Source organism: Tachypleus tridentatus, chromosome 1, assembly GCF_004210375.1.
Source record: "Tachypleus tridentatus isolate NWPU-2018 chromosome 1, ASM421037v1, whole genome shotgun sequence".
Classification (NCBI taxonomy): Eukaryota; Metazoa; Arthropoda; class Merostomata; order Xiphosura; family Limulidae; genus Tachypleus; species Tachypleus tridentatus.
In genome coordinates, this window is record NC_134825.1 from 67,629,637 (window position 1) to 67,648,909 (window position 19,273).

The window sequence follows — 19,273 nt, forward strand, 5'->3', positions numbered from 1 at the left end:
TTCAATTGGTTATTCACATGTCGTATATAGAAGTGCATAAGGGACTATTTCCATATAGTGATAAGTCAACAAATAGACAAGATAAAAGTTTTTATTTTAAAATTCTGGCTTTTTTTATATTGGTAATTTGAGTTCCTAATTAGTACAAAACACACTGAGTTTTGACATTACAAATATTAACTTAAACCACTGCTACATTCGACGTACCACGTGACAGAAAAAAAAGTTTAAATGTGTTTAATATTTATTTTTAGATTCAGAAATTAAATAAGGTATAAAGTTTGAATTATAATCTACAGTTTGATATCAAACTTCACATAACTTCATAAAATAGTAGCTTAATAAAATTTTGAATGCAAGTCAACAAATTCAAAAACATGACTTTTCATCCATGACCCTTCTGAAAAGGGTTAAACCTAAAAGCATAAAAATTGGAAAGGTCAGTAACAAATTCTACCATAAGTATATCTTGAAAAATTTACAACTTACACTCAATTTATTGAAAATTATGAAAACCAAATTTACAAAACATACCTTGTCCTAAAAACACGTCATCTGGCTTCAACTGTAGTTCTGAAACAATGTCATTGGCAACCTATGATTTTATTGAGAAAAAAACTTCAAAATATGAAAAGAACATGAACCTTTAGAAACAAAGTATATCACTATTTCCTCCTCTCCAATCAAACCTAATTAATTAGTCACTTCAAGATTCTTTAATTTAACCTTTTAACTACTGTACATAATAGGATGTTTCCCTGGTTGGCTGGTCTGCATATCACACGTTTTAGGTTTTCCCACCACTATTTGAAATATTGGCTGATCTTATTGTACTACTGACCCCTCATAGATGCCTATATATATATATATATATATATATATATATATATATAGCAGGAAAAGTGCATAACAGATATGAAGTATTTATACCACAGTTTTAGATGTATATTAGTGAGCTAAGTAATACTTGCACAATATAGTTGTATTATAACTAATGCTGTGTCATTATGTAAGATAAGGGCACAATACAGCATCTAGAATAAGCAAGTTCTGCTTGCTTTTCCATTTTATCTCATAGTCAGTAAGGGTTATTCAGGGCCCATCTAAATAAAGTATACTGTGGAGGTTTTCTATTCCAACTGAACAGTGAAAGGGTTAATTATATTTCTGACTCACCAATACCATCTGATGCCTATAATTCAAAAACACAGCAATTTACATTTTCTCAGTATACAGGTAGTTAAGTTCAACACTTACATTCACAAATGTGTCTCCAATTATTTTTCTCTTTTCTTCAGGATTTGTGGTCATGCATAACATTTTTGTAGTTCTTTTCCTCACAGGGTCATTTTTGTCAATGGGGACAGTAGTCATGCTATTATAAAACTGATGGGAGGCATCAACAACTGAGAAAAAAAAGGAAAAACATTTATAAACACGTGCAAAATATACAACTTAAGGTTTCTCAGGGGTCTTAGAATGTTTTAATAAAAATAAAAAATTTCAATTCTGAATTATGGACACACTGAAAGTAGCAGGTTTCACTTCTACTGTATTCTTGCACAGATCTTAATTGTATTTACAACTTTGATTTTTTTTAATTACATATATTTACAATTTTTAACTTGTAATGATGCACAAAAGAAGTACAACATTCAAGTCTAATAGATGTAATAAACTATTTCGAACACAGATAACAAAGAAGTTATATAAAGTTATATCTGCATGTTAACAGCTAATCGCATTGATATTTTCATTTTCTGACGAGGAACTTTATTTTACCTCTTAATTTCAAACCTAGTTGCCGAAGTGAATGTTCCACCTGAAGGCTTTCATTTTTTCTCATAAAACCATTATTAACATGAATAGCAATGAGCCTTTCCTCTCCAAGTGCTCTGTGTACAAGTGCAGCACAAACAGTTGAGTCCACTCCTCCACTAACCAACATCTGTTGTTATAGTAGAATAACGAGATAACTATTTATATCAAACTTTCACAACATATATTCAAACACAAGCCTATTATTTTCTGTGTTAAACATTTTTAAATGTATGAGAAGAAAAAAGATCTTAATATCCATAATTGAAGCCAGCAAGTGATCTAAAATAATACATCCATTAACTTATCATATTAGGATGTTTCTAAGGACAAATTATAAATACTTAAATTTATGATACTGTATTAATACTTTAGACACTTATTAATTCTAATGGTACTTACTGATATTACCAAATTGAGAAAACTGCAAGTTTCACTAGACTTCCTTTGAATACTTGTTAAACATTATGCCTCTCAAATAAAGTATTATAAAAGTCAAAACACTTAAATTCAATAACAAAAATAAAGTCCATAAAATTAAATATTTCTTCCCAGAATAAGTACTTCAATCATCCTGATTTGTTACAAACAGACAACTACTAGTTAATACAGTCAACTCTCAATAATTTCAATATTAGTAGCAATACTCAATCATCCTGATTTGTTACAAACAGACAACTACTAGTTAATACAGTCAACTCTCAATAATTTCAATATTAGTAGCAATACTCAATCATCCTGATTTGTTACAAACAGACAACTACTAGTTAATACAGTCAACTCTCAATAATTTCAATATTAGTAGCAATACTCAATCATCCTGATTTGTTACAAACAGACAACTACTAGTTAATACAGTCAACTCTCAATAATTTCAATATTAGTAGCAATACTCAATCATCCTGATTTGTTACAAACAGACAACTACTAGTTAATACAGTCAACTCTCAATAATTTCAATATTAGTAGCAATACTCAATCATCCTGATTTGTTACAAACAGACAACTACTAGTTAATACAGTCAACTCTCAATAATTTCAATATTAGTAGCAATACTCAATCATCCTGATTTGTTACAAACAGACAACTACTAGTTAATACAGTCAACTCTCAATAATTTCAATATTAGTAGCAATACTCAATCATCCTGATTTGTTACAAACAGACAACTACTAGTTAATACAGTCAACTCTCAATAATTTCAATATTAGTAGCAATACTCAATCATCCTGATTTGTTACAAACAGACAACTACTAGTTAATACAGTCAACTCTCAATAATTTCAATATTAGTAGCAATACTCAATCATCCTGATTTGTTACAAACAGACAACCACTAGTTAATACAGTCAACTCTCAATAATTTCAATATTAGTAGCAATACTCAATCATCCTGATTTGTTACAAACAGACAACTACTAGTTAATACAGTCAACTCTCAATAATTTCAATATTAGTAGCAATACTCAATCATCCTGATTTGTTACAAACAGACAACCACTAGTTAATACAGTCAACTCTCAATAATTTCAATATTAGTAGCAATACTCAATCATCCTGATTTGTTACAAACAGACAACTACTAGTTAATACAGTCAACTCTCAATAATTTCAATATTAGTAGCAATACTCAATCATCCTGATTTGTTACAAACAGACAACTACTAGTTAATACAGTCAACTCTCAATAATTTCAATATTAGTAGCAATACTCAATCATCCTGATTTGTTACAAACAGACAACTACTAGTTAATACAGTCAACTCTCAATAATTTCAATATTAGTAGCAATACTCAATCATCCTGATTTGTTACAAACAGACAACTACTAGTTAATACAGTCAACTCTCAATAGTTTCAATATTAGTAGCAATACTCAATCATCCTGATTTGTTACAAACAGACAACTACTAGTTAATACAGTCAACTCTCAATAATTTCAATATTAGTAGCAATACTTTTTTCATAAAAAACTTACCAGTACTTTTTTATCACCAACAGTTTTTTTAATAAATTCAATACATTCAATTTCTCGACTATGCATGGTGAAGGAACCTTTAAGCCCAGCTATATCATAAAGAAAGTTTTTCATAATCTCTTTTCCTTTTTCTGTTAGATCAACTTCTGGATGAAACTGGACTCCATAAATCTTTAATTTTTCATTTGCAATAGCTGAAAATGCAAAAAACATTAAAACACTATGTACAAATTCACTCGTGGTTCATCAGCGACAGTTGATAAAGTTATTAAATGCTGATGAGATTTTATAAAACAAAAACTTAAAATCCATAAACAGTCACTTTCTTTATGAAGTTGTTTTCAGATCCATTTCTTCCCTACTGCTCATTCTTCAATTCAATGATCTTTAATAAAGTTGCTAATATGTTTAAACAGTAACAAAATCTTACTTGTGATATTTGCATCAATTTAAAGTGTTCAAATTTCAAACATTACACTGCAACATTTTAATAAAAAAATTAAAAATGATTACCCACATTTTAGATTTTTAAAATTATCATGTTTACCTATTCCTACATTCTTTTAAACTGTCCTATAAGATTAACACTTGATGAAAATGTAAATTTTATCACTGATTTGAAGTAAAACAATTACATGCAACTTCTGTTTGCAATCACTAGTTCAAAATAAAATAAAGTTTACCAAATTCTAATCAAGTCAGTCAACTTTTTTTAAAGTTGTTAATCAAACGGTTGTATTGAGTTTTTTTTCGTACAAAGTTTTAAACCCATTTTTATTCATTTATATAATTTCTTATATCTTTTTTATGATTTCTGTAGCTCATTAAAGCATTCACTTTGGTTAACAAGACTTAACCTTGTTGGCCAAATAAAAACTTTTTGTCATTAAGTGTATATAAAAAAAATGCACTCAATTAGACATACCTCATCTTGTTCCATAAAATATCCTACTTGAAATGAAATGTAAAAATGATAAGGCAGCTTTTTTCCAAAGTTTGGGAGAAAATTAGGTTTAATTATGGTGAAAGTTTACAAACACTTTTTCTTCATCATCACACCATCAAGTTTAGCTTTTATCACCTTCATGATGACGAGAAATCCACTTGAAGCGAAAAAGTATCTTAGGATGGCTGGTATGGATACTAAACACATTTACCAAAACATAGCACAGAACAGCTTTGACTTTCTTAGGTCATCTTCTGGTTAACCAAAAACCTCTTTTGACCTAAGAAGATTGAAATGCTGTTTTCTGCTATATTTTGGTAAAAGCTCTTCCGAGATACTTATCACTTTATTCTGTACTTTATGCAAATATAAACTTGAAAAAAGAATCAATTTTTAGTGTGTGTTTAAGTTAGTAAACTATGACAATGAAAGCTGAGATACATGCAATTACATCACAAAATGACAACTGCAGTTGAGAAAAAGATACTGATTAAAAACAATAGAATTGTACTTTTATTCAAGTCACAAGATAAAAAATACTATTAATTTCCTCTTAGGGATTATGAGTATTTTATTATATTCAGAAAGTTATGAAATTCACACACTATTTTATTGAGAGTAAGTTAAAACTAACCCATATATTTAATTGAATAATTATATTCCTTTTGTAGTTCAATGGTCTAATTTTGTTTTGAGGTGATACACACACACACACACAACAGGATTCTAATTTATAAAGAAATCCACCAATATAAAGTATAAAAAATACCTGAAATGGAACGCCCACGAGTAGCTACGACCTTAAGGTTGACAGCAACCTTATCCACTCCATCACCATGTGTTAAAAGCACCAACTCTTCTTTCTCAAGACCTCTAGAATTAAAAAATAAATTATCACTAAGAAGGAGCACAGAATAATAAAATCTAAATTGGGTATGTGTTGAAGATTGCTGTTCTTTTAACCAAAGATGAAACTGAAAAGATAATGTGACAGAAGCCTATTTCATCACTTAAATGGCCATACTCTATATTGTGGAATAAAGTTTTCCCTATTCAAGGCTCATCAGCAAGCAAATTAATTACAACTGAATCCCTTATAATGAAGTATATATCTATGGGAGTTTTGAGTTTTTTTAATTCACCATACAGCAACTTAATTGAAGTATGTGAATAATGTTATGATATTTCAGAGGCAAATCAAGGTTATTTTATAGTGAACTTAAAAATGCCCAAAACCTCATACACAGAATTAAGATTAACCACAATCTCTTAATTAAATGAAGTATATATTTTATACCAACAAAATAACATTAGTAAACAAATATCCTACAATTAAAAGATACAATATTATGGAAATTGGTAAAAGGTAGCATAAGATCAGATTGCATGTAACAGTTTAGAAGGCAGCAAATGTGTGTGATATATTATATATTTGTAAATAGGTTTTCTATAATATTTATTAACATTTAAAAAATTAATCAGGCTGACAGTGAATATTTTTAATATTTAATGTATAGAAATATGATTGGAGGAAAGTTGAAACTTGTTTTCTAAGGCTAAAACTTACTTGAATAAAGGCGATTTTGTGTCTATCTGAATCTTAAATTGTCCATCATCTCGGACATCCTTTTTTAGAACACTACCTCCAAATTCTGCATTCATCATCTTAAACAAAAGAAATAGTTGTAACTTATTATACAGTGCATGTGCACACAGAAAAATAAATTATAACATAGGTTTACCAAGTGACTAATTATATTTGTGGTTCTGGAGAAATGATCAAGTTATTACCAGGAAATACACTTCTTTTGTGTAAAATTAAAACATTACAGCCTGTTAAATGTTTCATTTAATCCAAAATTCACAAACTTGTTCAAATTTACTAATCTTGTGATTTTACTTTTTGTACTTGCTCCAAGGTTTGTAAACTTTTAGTAAACATTACAAGTTTGTTGTATATATAAAAAGAGAAAGTATATTAAAGATTTGTTTGCGAATTTCCAAAACCTTTACCAAGTCGGAGTTAGAGCTGATTTTTGTGATAAGAATAAATTAAATTTTACACTTCTATTTAATTTGTGCATCCCACAGATATTCCCAAATTAATGTACAAGTTATTTCATAACACTTTGTAATACATTTTATCTATTATTTTCTACACCATAATACTAACTGTAATCAAATCAATGCATGGTTTCCTGGTGGATTAGCAACAAGTTTTATAAAAACTTACAACACTAAAATCCAGGTTTTGATTCTTCAGAGTGGACAGTGTATAGATAGCCTATTGTATGGGTGTGTTGAAACATCTACCAAACAATGTACAATAACATAAAAAAATATGAAATAAAATAAACAGCATTTGTATTCTGCACTGACACCAGTATCGTACTGAAGTAGCCAAATTAATGATCTCAAAAGGTTAGAAGTTGAAGCTATTAACATGTTTTGTTTTTTCAATTTTATAGTTTCATTACTGAACCATGGACTGATTGCAACTAAACATTGTGAAAAAGGTACACCACAGCAAAATCATTAGCCACTTCTTGTAAAGTTAATGTAAAAACCACAATTTGAGTGTTGTGTTTCATACAGGCACTTGAACTAGTATAATTCTAGATGTTTTATTAGGCTTAGCTAATAAGCTTAAAATTAACATTTGTATATAAATGTAACAAAAAAAAGGAGTTAGTACTCACTAGTGTATAGCCAATCAAAAATGATGGGACAAGTTCTACCACCCCACCCCATAGTATGCCCTAACCTCATATTTTATAGCTAATTGAAATAAACTGTGAAATCATGCTTGTCTAAAGAGAAAGAAGAGTGCAGTTGAGGTAGTCAAATGCTAGAATTTTGTGAGCCAACCAAAATTGGGATCATCCATGTAACAAATTTGCAGCATATTTAGAAAATAGTTATTGATAGTCACTTAGGTTAATAACTTCTAATATATTGAAAGTCAGTGCATTTTGATAACACTAACAATGGCTTTCATATCATGTTGCTTAACAACAGTATAAGCAAATGTTGTTTGTCTATGCATTGAGATAGAATCACTTCTCCCTTTGTTTTCTCAATACAAAATAAGTTAAGAGGTTTTGTTCTTTTATTAAAATAACTATTACATCCTCAGAATAACTCTAGTAGTCTTCCTACGAGCTCATTCCAATAAGTCAATATCCCCTTTTAGATAATAAAACTGAAACTGTACCCAATTATAAAGCCTAATATTCACTAGCAGTGCTAACCACATTCAGCATATTCAGTTACAAAAGCTTACAAAATGTATCACAAGATGAGTCATGTTCCACTCAATAATTTAATCTTTCTTTGTGCTATTCCACATATGAATACTATCTAACTCAAATGCACATTGTAGAGAACTACTACATACACTATTATATTTAAACTTTGAAACATAAGCTAGAAATACCATTTCATCTGGAACAGTAGTCCTCCCAAAGTCTGATGGCACATTCTGTACAGAATGACAGCAATAACTAAAATTGTCTAACCTGCATGCCATAGCAAATCCCCAACACTGGTAATCCACAATGAAATATCTCAGGATCATACTTTGGTGCTTCCTCAGCATACACAGAACCAGGACCACCAGAAATAATAATAGCCCTAGAGAAAAGTTATAATTTGAAAACAATTTATTTGAAATTCTAAACTAACAAGAAATATTTTATATTTATTAATATTTATTAATTTATTACACACAGTATTAAAGTTTAGCAATAAAACTAAAATATTTTTAAAGAGACTTGAGGTTAAGATAGAATTTATCTTAAAACTTTAGTATACTGAAAGGTATTTTATGAATAGAAATTAAACAAGTATCTGCTGGGTGAATTATCATAGTCATAACTTAACCTTTGTCTTTCAGATCATCAAAAAACATTGACATTCAAGCTTGAAACTTCTACCAGCAACTGTTGAGGAGCAACTTAAGGGAGGACTCTTAACATTTGGACTTGTTGCAAGTTAAAAGCTAATAAAAAAAAACATACAAAAGTGTCAAAACAAGAGAAAATTATTTCAATTTTACGGTGTTAATTCTTCTATGGCATTACAAAACGTAGATTTCAACACTATGGTAATGCTTCATTGATCCATGTTAACAAGTGAATGAGCCAGGGTAAGAATTCCCATATACTTGTACAAAGAGCATGTTGTACGGTTCTGCTTGATCAAAGGTAGGGTCTGAAATAACTGTCCTGGTACATGCTAGAAGAAATCAATCTAATAGTACTCTACAAATAAACTTTTATTAAAAAAAAAGTGTTTAATGCTATGTTAAGTTTTGTTGTCATGCCACAGTCTAAAAAACATAGAATTATCAAAAGAACAGGTAGTCCACACAAGCTTTGTGATGTTGGTTAAACAGACAAATTGCAGCACTGTCAAGTACACCCTAGATCGTGACTTTAAGATACATTTGAAAATAGGAATGAAAGAGGCAGAACACCTAAGTCAATGATACTGATGTTAAGTATCTTTATTTATGCAGCCTTCAGGATAGAAGGTAAAACTGCCACTGATCTCAACTACAAGATAAATGACCAGGTACCAAATGACAAAAGTGTCTAGATCTACAGAACCAAGAAGATTCAATGAGAATGGAATATTTAGTCATTTAGCAATTAGAAAATATCTCTAAATATTTTCAAGAGACTGAAATCTGCTAGAAAGTTCTAAAACTGGACTGTTGATGAGTGGAAAAGGGTGTTACAGATGAGCAAGTCCAAGTTTGAAATATTTGGTCCAAAGCATAAGTTGTATACATAACACCTATTACAAAGCATGGGAGAGGAAGTGTGATGGTTTGGGGGTGTTTTGCTGCTGAAGCAACAGGAGATATTTGCAGAATAGATGGAATAATATGCTAGTGCAAGTATCATCAGGTATTGATTTGTCATGATATACCCAGTGGTTTGCACATTACTGGTAAAGGATTCTACCACCAAGAAGATAATGACCTCAAACATTCATTTAACCTATGCAAAAATTACCAAGCTAAGATAGAAGTTGCTGGAGTTGTTCAAATGATACAATGATCACACCCACAGTCCTGATCTTAACCTAATAGTGCAGATATGGAATTTGATTTATCAAAAATTTGACCAATTAAAAGTTAATTCCAAAGAAACCTTATGGAACTGTATTAGAAACAGAGTGAAATCCCAAAGAACAATAATTAAATGTGTTGCAACTATGCCTGAACAAGTTTCTGCAGTTATTAAAGAAAAAAGGGGACATGCCAGATAACTGTTTGCTGAACAAGCACTTCCATCAATTTTCAATTGTATTAAGTATGAGACTTAATAAAATTTGATGTTGGTTCACCTGGGATTTACCTTCAATTTTTCTTTGATGGGCCTGAAATCTAATTTTTGACTTTATCCCAACACTTTAACTGTACTGTAAGTCAATGAAATAGTTTTAACTGTAGATTATATTGTTGCAATTGTAATGCTAGAAGTATAACAAACAAAATACACTACTTTAAAGCACAAGTCAAAGGATTCCAATATAACTGGAATAACAACAACTTTGTTGGACAAACAGCTATGTTTGTTTTTGAATTTTGGGCAAAGCTATACGAGGGCTATCTGTGCTAGCCGTCCCTAATTTGGCAGTATAAGACAAGAGGGAAGGCAGTTAGTCATCCCCACCCATCACTAACTCTTGGGCTACTCTTTTATAAACAAACAGTGGATTGGCTGTCACACAGCTGAAAAAGAGAGCACGTTTGGTGTGACGGAGATTCCGAACCTGCAACCCTTGGATTACAATTTGTGGACCTTAACCACCTGGCCATGCCAGGCCTACAAACCATTCAGATAACAAAACTTATTTGAAATACAAAGTTACAGGTCATTTAACAAAGATAAAGTACCAAGAGAGGAGTGCTTTTATATGTAAAATGAGAGTTAAAGAAAACTACAAAGAAGTTAAATTTATTTTGGTTTCTGTTAGTAGATACAGGGAAGGAGATCTTTAGTTTGAATGTGTTACAGCTTATGAAACTATACTGATCGATTTAGTGTGGACAAAAGCTTTATAAAAAAAAATGTTGAAGAAAGCAGAAGATTACTATAGATTTCAATCAAACTGCATCAGTGTCATGTGTGGTACTTGAAGACTCAAATTTAAGACATTTGCTATGCTTAATTTCCACTTAGAGCTAGTCTTTCCAATAATTACAATAACTAAGCAAAACTTCAATTATACCTATTATCATAAAGATAAACTAATCAAAATTAGGGTTTATTATTAATATTCTTGATTATTTGGACTATCTAGGTGATCAAAATATTGTCACCAAATTTGCTTGTCCTTTATTATGGACAAGCTGCTAAGGCTGTCAGCAACCATCACTAATTTGGAAATACAAGGAAGGCAATTGTTTGGCAGGTCCCACCTTCAATTTGTTTATGTGTCTGGATGTGCATGTGATGGCAAAATGGGTTGAGGAAAACTGTATTAATTGGCTTATCCTTCTACTTAGGTAAAGAGTGTATACTACAAAGGACAGAAATGTATCAAATACCTTTCCAAATTGGTACAAGTCAGTGATTTTATTCCCTTGTGTTATTTGAGATAATCAGTTATGTATGCAGCAATTGAAATTACATACAAGTTTGACTAAGTATGGGCAATAAATCAATCTTTTTTTTTTCCTTTTATTTCATAAAGGGAACAAAACTTCACTCAATATCAAATTCTGGAAATTTTATGTAGAGAATAAAGTCAAAAAAATGTCAGCAAAGGAAAAAATCTTGAAATACAAGTGAACAAATAATCAAAATCTTCATTAAGTATTTAAATACAGAATTTATCTATACTCTTATACATTGGATGACCTCTGTTAACAGATACTTTTAAACTTCTCTGCCAGATATTAATGAATCTGAGTACCACAGAATAAAAACCAAAATATGATCCTACCTAAATAATGTTAGCAACTCAAAATATGCAAAGAAAACAATATTCAAATTAATGATCAAGCTTATTCTGATCAAAGAAACTCAGTAATGAATTTACTTTGTCTTTAATGCATTGGATATCAGCTCCTTCCAGTAGCAGCCAAATCAATGCATTTCTTCCAAAATCTTGTACTTTAACATAAAAGATGACTTTCTTGACCCCATGTTAGTTCTGTGTAAAAATTTTTCACAGAGTGGACTCCCCCCAAATCACAAAAAAGTAATTTAAATACACTGAAAAACATTATTTTAGAAACAAAAAAACAAAACACTGAAAACTTAATATTTTTCTTTAATAACCAATAAACATTAAATATAAAACTTGTTTAAACTCCTAAACAAAGTATAACAATTTAATACAAAGTAGCCAAATGCTTTCAGCTGTTGGTGCTAATATTTAGGGTCTGTGAAGACTAACTGGGAATTAAAATGTAATATGTTCTGATTACTAGTCTTCTAATACTCTTGTGTAGCAGCATTTCTAACTTCATCTGCAATACCAGGAAAAAGATTAATAATAATGTTTTTTTAAATAATGTACTTTCAGAGGGAGAAAAGAGATGGGGAGCAAGTGTACAAAAGTGGGTGTTACCTCACACAAAATAATTCCATGCATTTTTCTTAATTCTGCGTAAAGCTACTCAAGGGCTATCTGCACTAGCCGTCCCTAATTTAGCAGCGCAAGACAAGAGGGAAGGCAGCTAGTCATCACCACCCACCGCCAACTCTTGGGCTACTCTTACCAATGAAGAGTGGGATTGACTTGTGACCTTGTAAGAAATATTAACTGTATGAAATAAACAAATGAAGACAGTATAGCTCTTCCACTGGATAATGATCACATACTAAAAACTGCAGAATACTTCAAATAAACAGTCTGATGTAATTACATATAAACATTGATCTACATGTGTAAAAAATTCAAATTTGGCTATTTCTTTAAGCTAATTAATATTTGTATAGAAAGATGAAATGCAAATACAAATAACATTATCTCAAACTTACTTGTACCCTTCTCTTAATAGCGTTTGTGCACTTGTTTCTAGAGGGACCATGATCGATTCTACGCACAGCTCTCGCACACGTCGATCTATCACCTGAGGTATAGAATAAGGCTACATTACTGAAGTAAACAAATTACAATATCTAGTGAAAGCTACAAATGTTATGCAGTAGTAATGTGTTCCAAAAATTTAATATACTTCAAAGAAAGATCAGTAACACCTTATGTATCTTAACAAAATGGACTCATTAATTTCTAGTTTGCATACACGTTTCATAAAGTACAAAATATGCAAATTTATATTTAGCTTCCTATAACAAAATTAGCAAGAAGCATATCACCAAGGTTTAAATTCTAAAACTACGGGACTACATTTTCTGTCCAATTTTAAAACTAATTTTTGAGCCACATTTAACAAAAGATAAATGGCAAATTAAAATGGACATGAATTTTTAAAAACATTAATTGATTTGATTATTGGTTTGCTACTGTATTTCTAATATGATTAGGTAAATAAGATATATAAAAAGGTGATTTCTGTATAATGCATTGACTAAAGTTGTTTAAAAAACACAAACTTGTGTACAATATTATTTAATCTTTAAAATCCTAAGCATACTCATCCATGATGATGACTACATTCCTACACTGAATTATACAACCACCTTCAAACATGTGGTGAGCTTCTGGTCAGTTACCTACTTCTTTGTAAACCTGATGATGACCGAAGAAGGTCAAAACGTTCTCTCCTCTACATACTGCTTTCTCTACACATAGCAGCCATTTTTAAATATATAATTTTCTAAGTATACTTACCTTCCCATACTGAGCTCCAGCATCAAGAATAGCTACTTTTTCAGAGTGCAAAACACCATTAACGCGGGTTTCTTGCCCTGTGTCGTACATGACACGGCCTCCACAACAACACTAGAAATTACAATTTAAAATAATTATGCTTCAATTATTTGTGTTACAACTAAGGTTTAATAGTAATATAACATAAGAAAATAAAGCACATACCTTTTTTTTTGTAATAATTAGGAGTATTTTTTTCTTATCTCTTGGGATTTTGTAAATTAATTTACAATATGATCCTCGTCTTCAATTACGTTAATTATTTCAATCCAAGGGTCATTTATAGAGGAATAAAAACAAAAATTATTACCTCTACAACACTCAGAAATATTAATACAAATTTATGTAATGCAAGTTACTATAAAAAATAATTCTAAGAATAATACAAACATGAGAACTAAGAAAACATCTTTTCTATTAGAGTGTGATAGGTATTAAGAGCAAAAGAACAAGCTATTTGAAAGGCTAAACAAAAGTTCAACATTGTCTTGTATAGAATAGTCACAAATGACCTAGCAAGCTCGGGTTCAATATGTACAGTAGCCATCAATTATAGCAGAATTTGATAATTATGAACAAAAATTATGAAGCAACATACTATAGCATACTTGTATAGAATGTTCAGCCATTGTGCAAATCTTGATTTGAAAACCAGTAGCCAAAATGTACTTTAGATCTGAAGTTGACCTATAACATTTTGCCAAACCATTTCCACATCTGCATTTCTTCCTAAATATTACTGCAATAATTGCAAGTTTCTTCCTTCATACTATCAAAAATGTATATTTTAGCTATTTTCCAGGTTTTAATCCATTACTCTTAAGAACTATCAAAACCAATTAGCTGTAATGTGAAAAACGAGAGCACAGTATATAAAATGTTGAAGAATGTCATTTTTCACCATTAATGCCCTCTATGACATATTTATATCTGTTTAATAATCCCAGTAGAGATGTAAATACATTGCAACAATAATCATGGTTCAAAAAAACGAAAATAAAAAATTATGTTCAATACCTCTGCAACTGATTAGTTTGTTTATTAACCTAAAATGAAAAAATAAATTATTTTCTAAACAGAAAATGGGCTTTTAAAATTTCCTTAGTACTTGCAAATAAACCTTTTGCTATTAATATTCAATTTCTTAGGCAATTCATTGGGGTTAGCTTAATGTAGACAACTACAAAATACATATTCTGGGAATTATTTAAATCATTTAATGCACAAGTTATTTGACACAATGAATGCAAATTTCACATTTATAACATCATACAAAATATGACTCCATTTATATTAATTATGAGGTTTCTGCAAAAAACTACTTGCTTTCAGATGATGGACCAATTTAACTACGTAACTTAAATATTTTAACAATTCAACATTTTATTCAATAATAAAGTCTCAGATTAAATTGATCTACAACAAAAATTTAACAGTTGTCATTGAAGTATTTAACCCGTAGTTTTCTGAAAAAAAAAGTTAAACTCCTTATTTTCCACATCTTGTTAGAATGAATTGATTAATTAGATTTTCAATTTCTCTACCGCAGTGCTGAGGAGTTTCTTGTACCACATTATAAAATTAGTCCAAGTCCCAATATATACATGTATCATAAATTATCAATGGAACTGGATAATTGCACAACATAAGTATACTGTAGAATTTCTAAGGTATTAAATTGGAAGTTTTGCTTATTTTTGATGACTAATAAAACCATGATTAAAAATATACAAGGGCTGTTCTTTTTACTGTCAGCATTTTTTATGAAACATACAGATGTATATCATAGCTATAATATACAATTAGACATGATATTATGATATCCATCAGACATCTTCAAAAACAATAATAAACAATATCTATACATTCATTATATTACTAAATGCATAAGGTTTTTATGAATATGTCAGTTTTGTTATAATGTTATTATTTCATAAGCTTAACCTAATTTTCAAAAACATATACAAATTACTGAGGTAGAAATAAAATTAAACAACTGGTTAATATTATAACTTATACTGGCTAACTCTGCGGATTTTTACTTTTAATCTTTTCTAGTTCACAACAGAAACAGATGTTTTGGGAATCTTCCAGTTTCAAAGTGATAGAATATTCTAAACGCTCACAAGCACATAAACATTTAATGCTAATCTAGTCTCAGTACAAATACTAACTTCTGTTGCAATACAAAAATTACATTTCATCGAATACATTACTTATTATTATTAGCCATATCCTATGTCTGAGACTCTCGACTCGTATTCGTAAGACACTTTATAATTATTGCATCATCTACCTGTGTATATATAAACCTAAGAAAATCGCATGAACGTAAATAATATTTACAAATAATTTTTCTTCTGAAACTCATTCAAGAATAAAAAAAACGCATACCTTTAACAGTGAGATTTTGTAGAATATGAAAAACCGTCTAAACACCAATTCCCTCCGTGCTGACCCCAACTTTAGAAGGACGCATGCGCTCGCTTAATACCTCGATAGATAGAGCGCTACCTGACGGCTGTAGCTCCCAACCATAATAGTGAATAAATGTAACTAACTATTAAGAATAAGGTTGTTTGTTCTATTTCTAAGATGGTATGTAGAGAAATAAATAATTAAACATATATGTGTAGAATACTAACTTATTACTTATATTCCAGTTATGTTAGATTTAAACTAAGTTTTCCTTACATTATTATTATATTTTATAAAGGAGGTAATTTTATAGAATAAGTAGCTTTTAACAAGAGTTTATCCAAGTCGCGTCTCTTATTTGATCAAAATAATGCTCTTCTTTTTCTTTAAAAAAACATTTCTTATTTTCATAAGTATAAGCGAATTTCTATAGGGTATCTGTAGGTTCAAGGTAAAAACAACAGCCACGTGAAATCATGTGCTCCTGGTAGGTCACATGACATCACATGATGAAATCTTGTTTTGAATAGCTTTTCTGAAGGCTAAATATTACACAGCAATATAAGCCACTTTTTTTTTTTACCATTTTAACTTCTACATATATTTAAAAAAATATTTGTACTGACCTTTTGTTGTTAGCTACAAAATTTACAAAAATTAATAAATCTTGATAAATGTTTTCCATCTGTGGAACAGCTGTATATCTGGACTTACAATACTTAATTGTCTAACTTTGCACTAAAACAACACCATAAAAATGTTTGTCATTCTAGTGTATATATGAATCAACTCTTTAAGGTTAACTATTTTATAATGAACATAAAGTATAATAATTGTTTTGTCCGAAATGTAATAATTTATCAAACATTATGCAGTATGGTAGTACTGAGGCTGGCCGTCGTCGAGTAATAAGCGTGTCTTGACAGTATAAATGCGCTCCGCATTTTGTGACCTTGAACCCGACATAAAAATTAAAGTCAATATCACTATTTAAATTAATAAGGTGGATGTTTTCTTATAGTAAAATCACATCAGGCTATCTCCTGAGTCCGCCGAGGGGAATCGAATCCCTAATTTTAGCATTGTAAATCCTTAGACTTACTGCTGTACCAGCGGGAAATTGATTACATAAGAGTAGTCGAAGAAATGGCAGTGAGTGATGTTGACAATTTACCTGCCATATAATTTACCAACTCAAACTTAGAGACAGCTAAAGTAAAATTCTGAAGCCAATGAACAAACAAAACGCCTTTACTGACTTTTCACAAATTAAATGGTTTATATTTTTCTCTAAATCGTAATTTAATTCATTAAGCATTGACGTCACTTTTCGTTGTAAGTACACTGGAGCTCCACTTGGTCAAGATAAAGGAGAGTAAGTGAAAGAATCTTCACCTTAAAATTAATTTAAGTTTCAATTGATTGCACATGAAAATTTTTAAAGATTAAACTTCCATAAACATTTTCTTTAACGGTAGGATGGAAATGTACTTTTGTTTGTTTGTTTTGAATATCGCACAAAGCTACTCGAGGGCTATCTGTGCTAGCCGTCCCTAATTTAGCAGTGTAAGACTAGAGGGAAGGCAGCTAGTCATCACCACCCACCGCCAACTCTTGGGCTACTCTTTTACCAACGAATAGTGGGATTGACTGTAACATTATAACGCCTCCACGGCTGAAAGGGCGAGCATGTTTGGCGCGACGGGGATGCGAACCCGCGACCCTCAGATTACGAGTCGCACGCCTTAACGCGCTTGGCCATGCCGGGCCTGAAATGTACTGTTAAATCAGTTTGGAGAATTGGTTAACATAGCTGACAATGTGAGGGTCCGGCATGGCCAAGTGTCTTAAGGCGTGCGACTTGTAATCTGAGGGTCGCGCCAAACATGCTCGCCCTTTCAGCCGTAGGGGCGTTATTATGTGACGGTCAATCCCACTATTTGTTGGTAAAAGAGTAGCCCAAGAGTTGGCGGTGGGTGGTGATGACTAGCTACCTTCCCTCTAGTCTTACACTACTAAATTAGGGACGGCTAGCACAGATAGCCCTCGAGTAGCTTTGTGCGAAATTAAAAAAAACAAAACAAACAAAAGCTAATGATGTACTAGAATATATTATGAAAAACATCTCAACTTTGATTTATGTAGCGAGAGTAGTAAGCTTCGCACTTTGATGCTCAAAGCATTCCGTCTCACGCTTATTGGTTGCCTCAAGTGTAGGGGAGAGGGGCTTGTTGTCGTCCAGGGTGACAAAGTCATAATCCTAAATTACCACCGAATAGTTACGGAGGCGTTGGCAAGCCATTATGACATGTGGTTGTGATGTTATAATTCAAAAAAGTGTCACTAGAGGTCGAAACTAGCTAATGGAGAGCTAAAATTATATTTCGATGCTAGACAGTCGGCTATTATGGATAATTACGTAATAGTACCACAAAGTAGAGAACGTATTTCTAGACCGCCATAATAGGTGACTATGGCTTATGGAATACAGGTCTTATCATTTTGATAATTAATCATTTATTATTTAAATCGTTCTTTAGAAAGATGATTACGACTAATTAATTTAAAATGAATTCGTCTTTAAAAGAACGCTTAACACTAATTATTAAATCTTAAAATGTACAGTGAACGATAATTCATCAGTTAATTAATTAATAATTAAATCATCCTACAACGAAGTAGAGAACGTGTATTTAGGCGACCATGTTTCGTACAATACCTTGCTTCATTATGTCGATAATTAGCCGTTAATTCATTTATAATTAATTAGTCCTAAAAAGGAGGCTTAACACTAATTCACCAGTTAATTACACTTCCTAACTATTTAGATTAATTAAAATTTGCTTCTTTCTTTATGAATCAAGTGTTTTTCAATGACATGATATATTGTTTAACGTAACATGATCACAGTTATGTATATTTTTACCATGCATACGATACATGACTATATGTTTAAATCACACTAAAAAGGGTAATACATACAACAGCTAAAACTTGTAGTTTTACTAATTTGACTTAATACAACAATTAACATTGTCAATAAAACGTTTATTATGCAATAACACTTTTACTAATTTGACTTAATTCAACAAAATAATTGACACATTTTACTTTATCTCATGTTTTTCAGAGGTGGAGTTCTAAAAGAGGACATTACCTTTCCTTATCATTAATTAGTCCCACAAAGATAATATGATAATTAAAACTTACTCAATCAAACGATTAAAGATTTTCAGTACTAAATTATTACATTTCC

The 19,273-nt window shown here is 30.8% G+C and overlaps 1 protein-coding gene across 4 annotated transcripts in view; it reads right to left on the reverse strand.

Moving 5' to 3' along the window:
• The window catches only part of bur (GMP synthase burgundy), a 34,134-nt gene extending 18,002 nt beyond the window's left edge, over positions 1–16,132 (reverse strand). Inside the window, exons 1-11 of one of the 4 annotated variants that reach the window (XM_076502463.1) lie at positions 15,994–16,067; positions 13,766–13,843; positions 13,561–13,673; positions 12,747–12,838; positions 8,262–8,376; positions 6,311–6,408; positions 5,513–5,616; positions 3,798–3,991; positions 1,783–1,948; positions 1,258–1,406; positions 535–595 (exon numbers count right to left, since the gene is read on the reverse strand). In XM_076502463.1, coding sequence (XP_076358578.1) covers positions 535–595; positions 1,258–1,406; positions 1,783–1,948; positions 3,798–3,991; positions 5,513–5,616; positions 6,311–6,408; positions 8,262–8,376; positions 12,747–12,838; positions 13,561–13,650 — 1,069 coding nt within the window. In that variant the 5' untranslated portion in view covers positions 13,651–13,673; positions 13,766–13,843; positions 15,994–16,067. Of the gene's footprint in view, positions 1–534; positions 596–1,257; positions 1,407–1,782; positions 1,949–3,797; positions 3,992–5,512; positions 5,617–6,310; positions 6,409–8,179; positions 8,377–12,746; positions 12,839–13,560; positions 13,674–13,764; positions 13,844–15,993 lie in introns of those variants that run through there. The other 3 variants (XM_076502454.1, XM_076502470.1, XM_076502473.1) reach the window with 3 other exon arrangements.
• Positions 16,133–19,273: the final 3,141 nt, after the last annotated feature.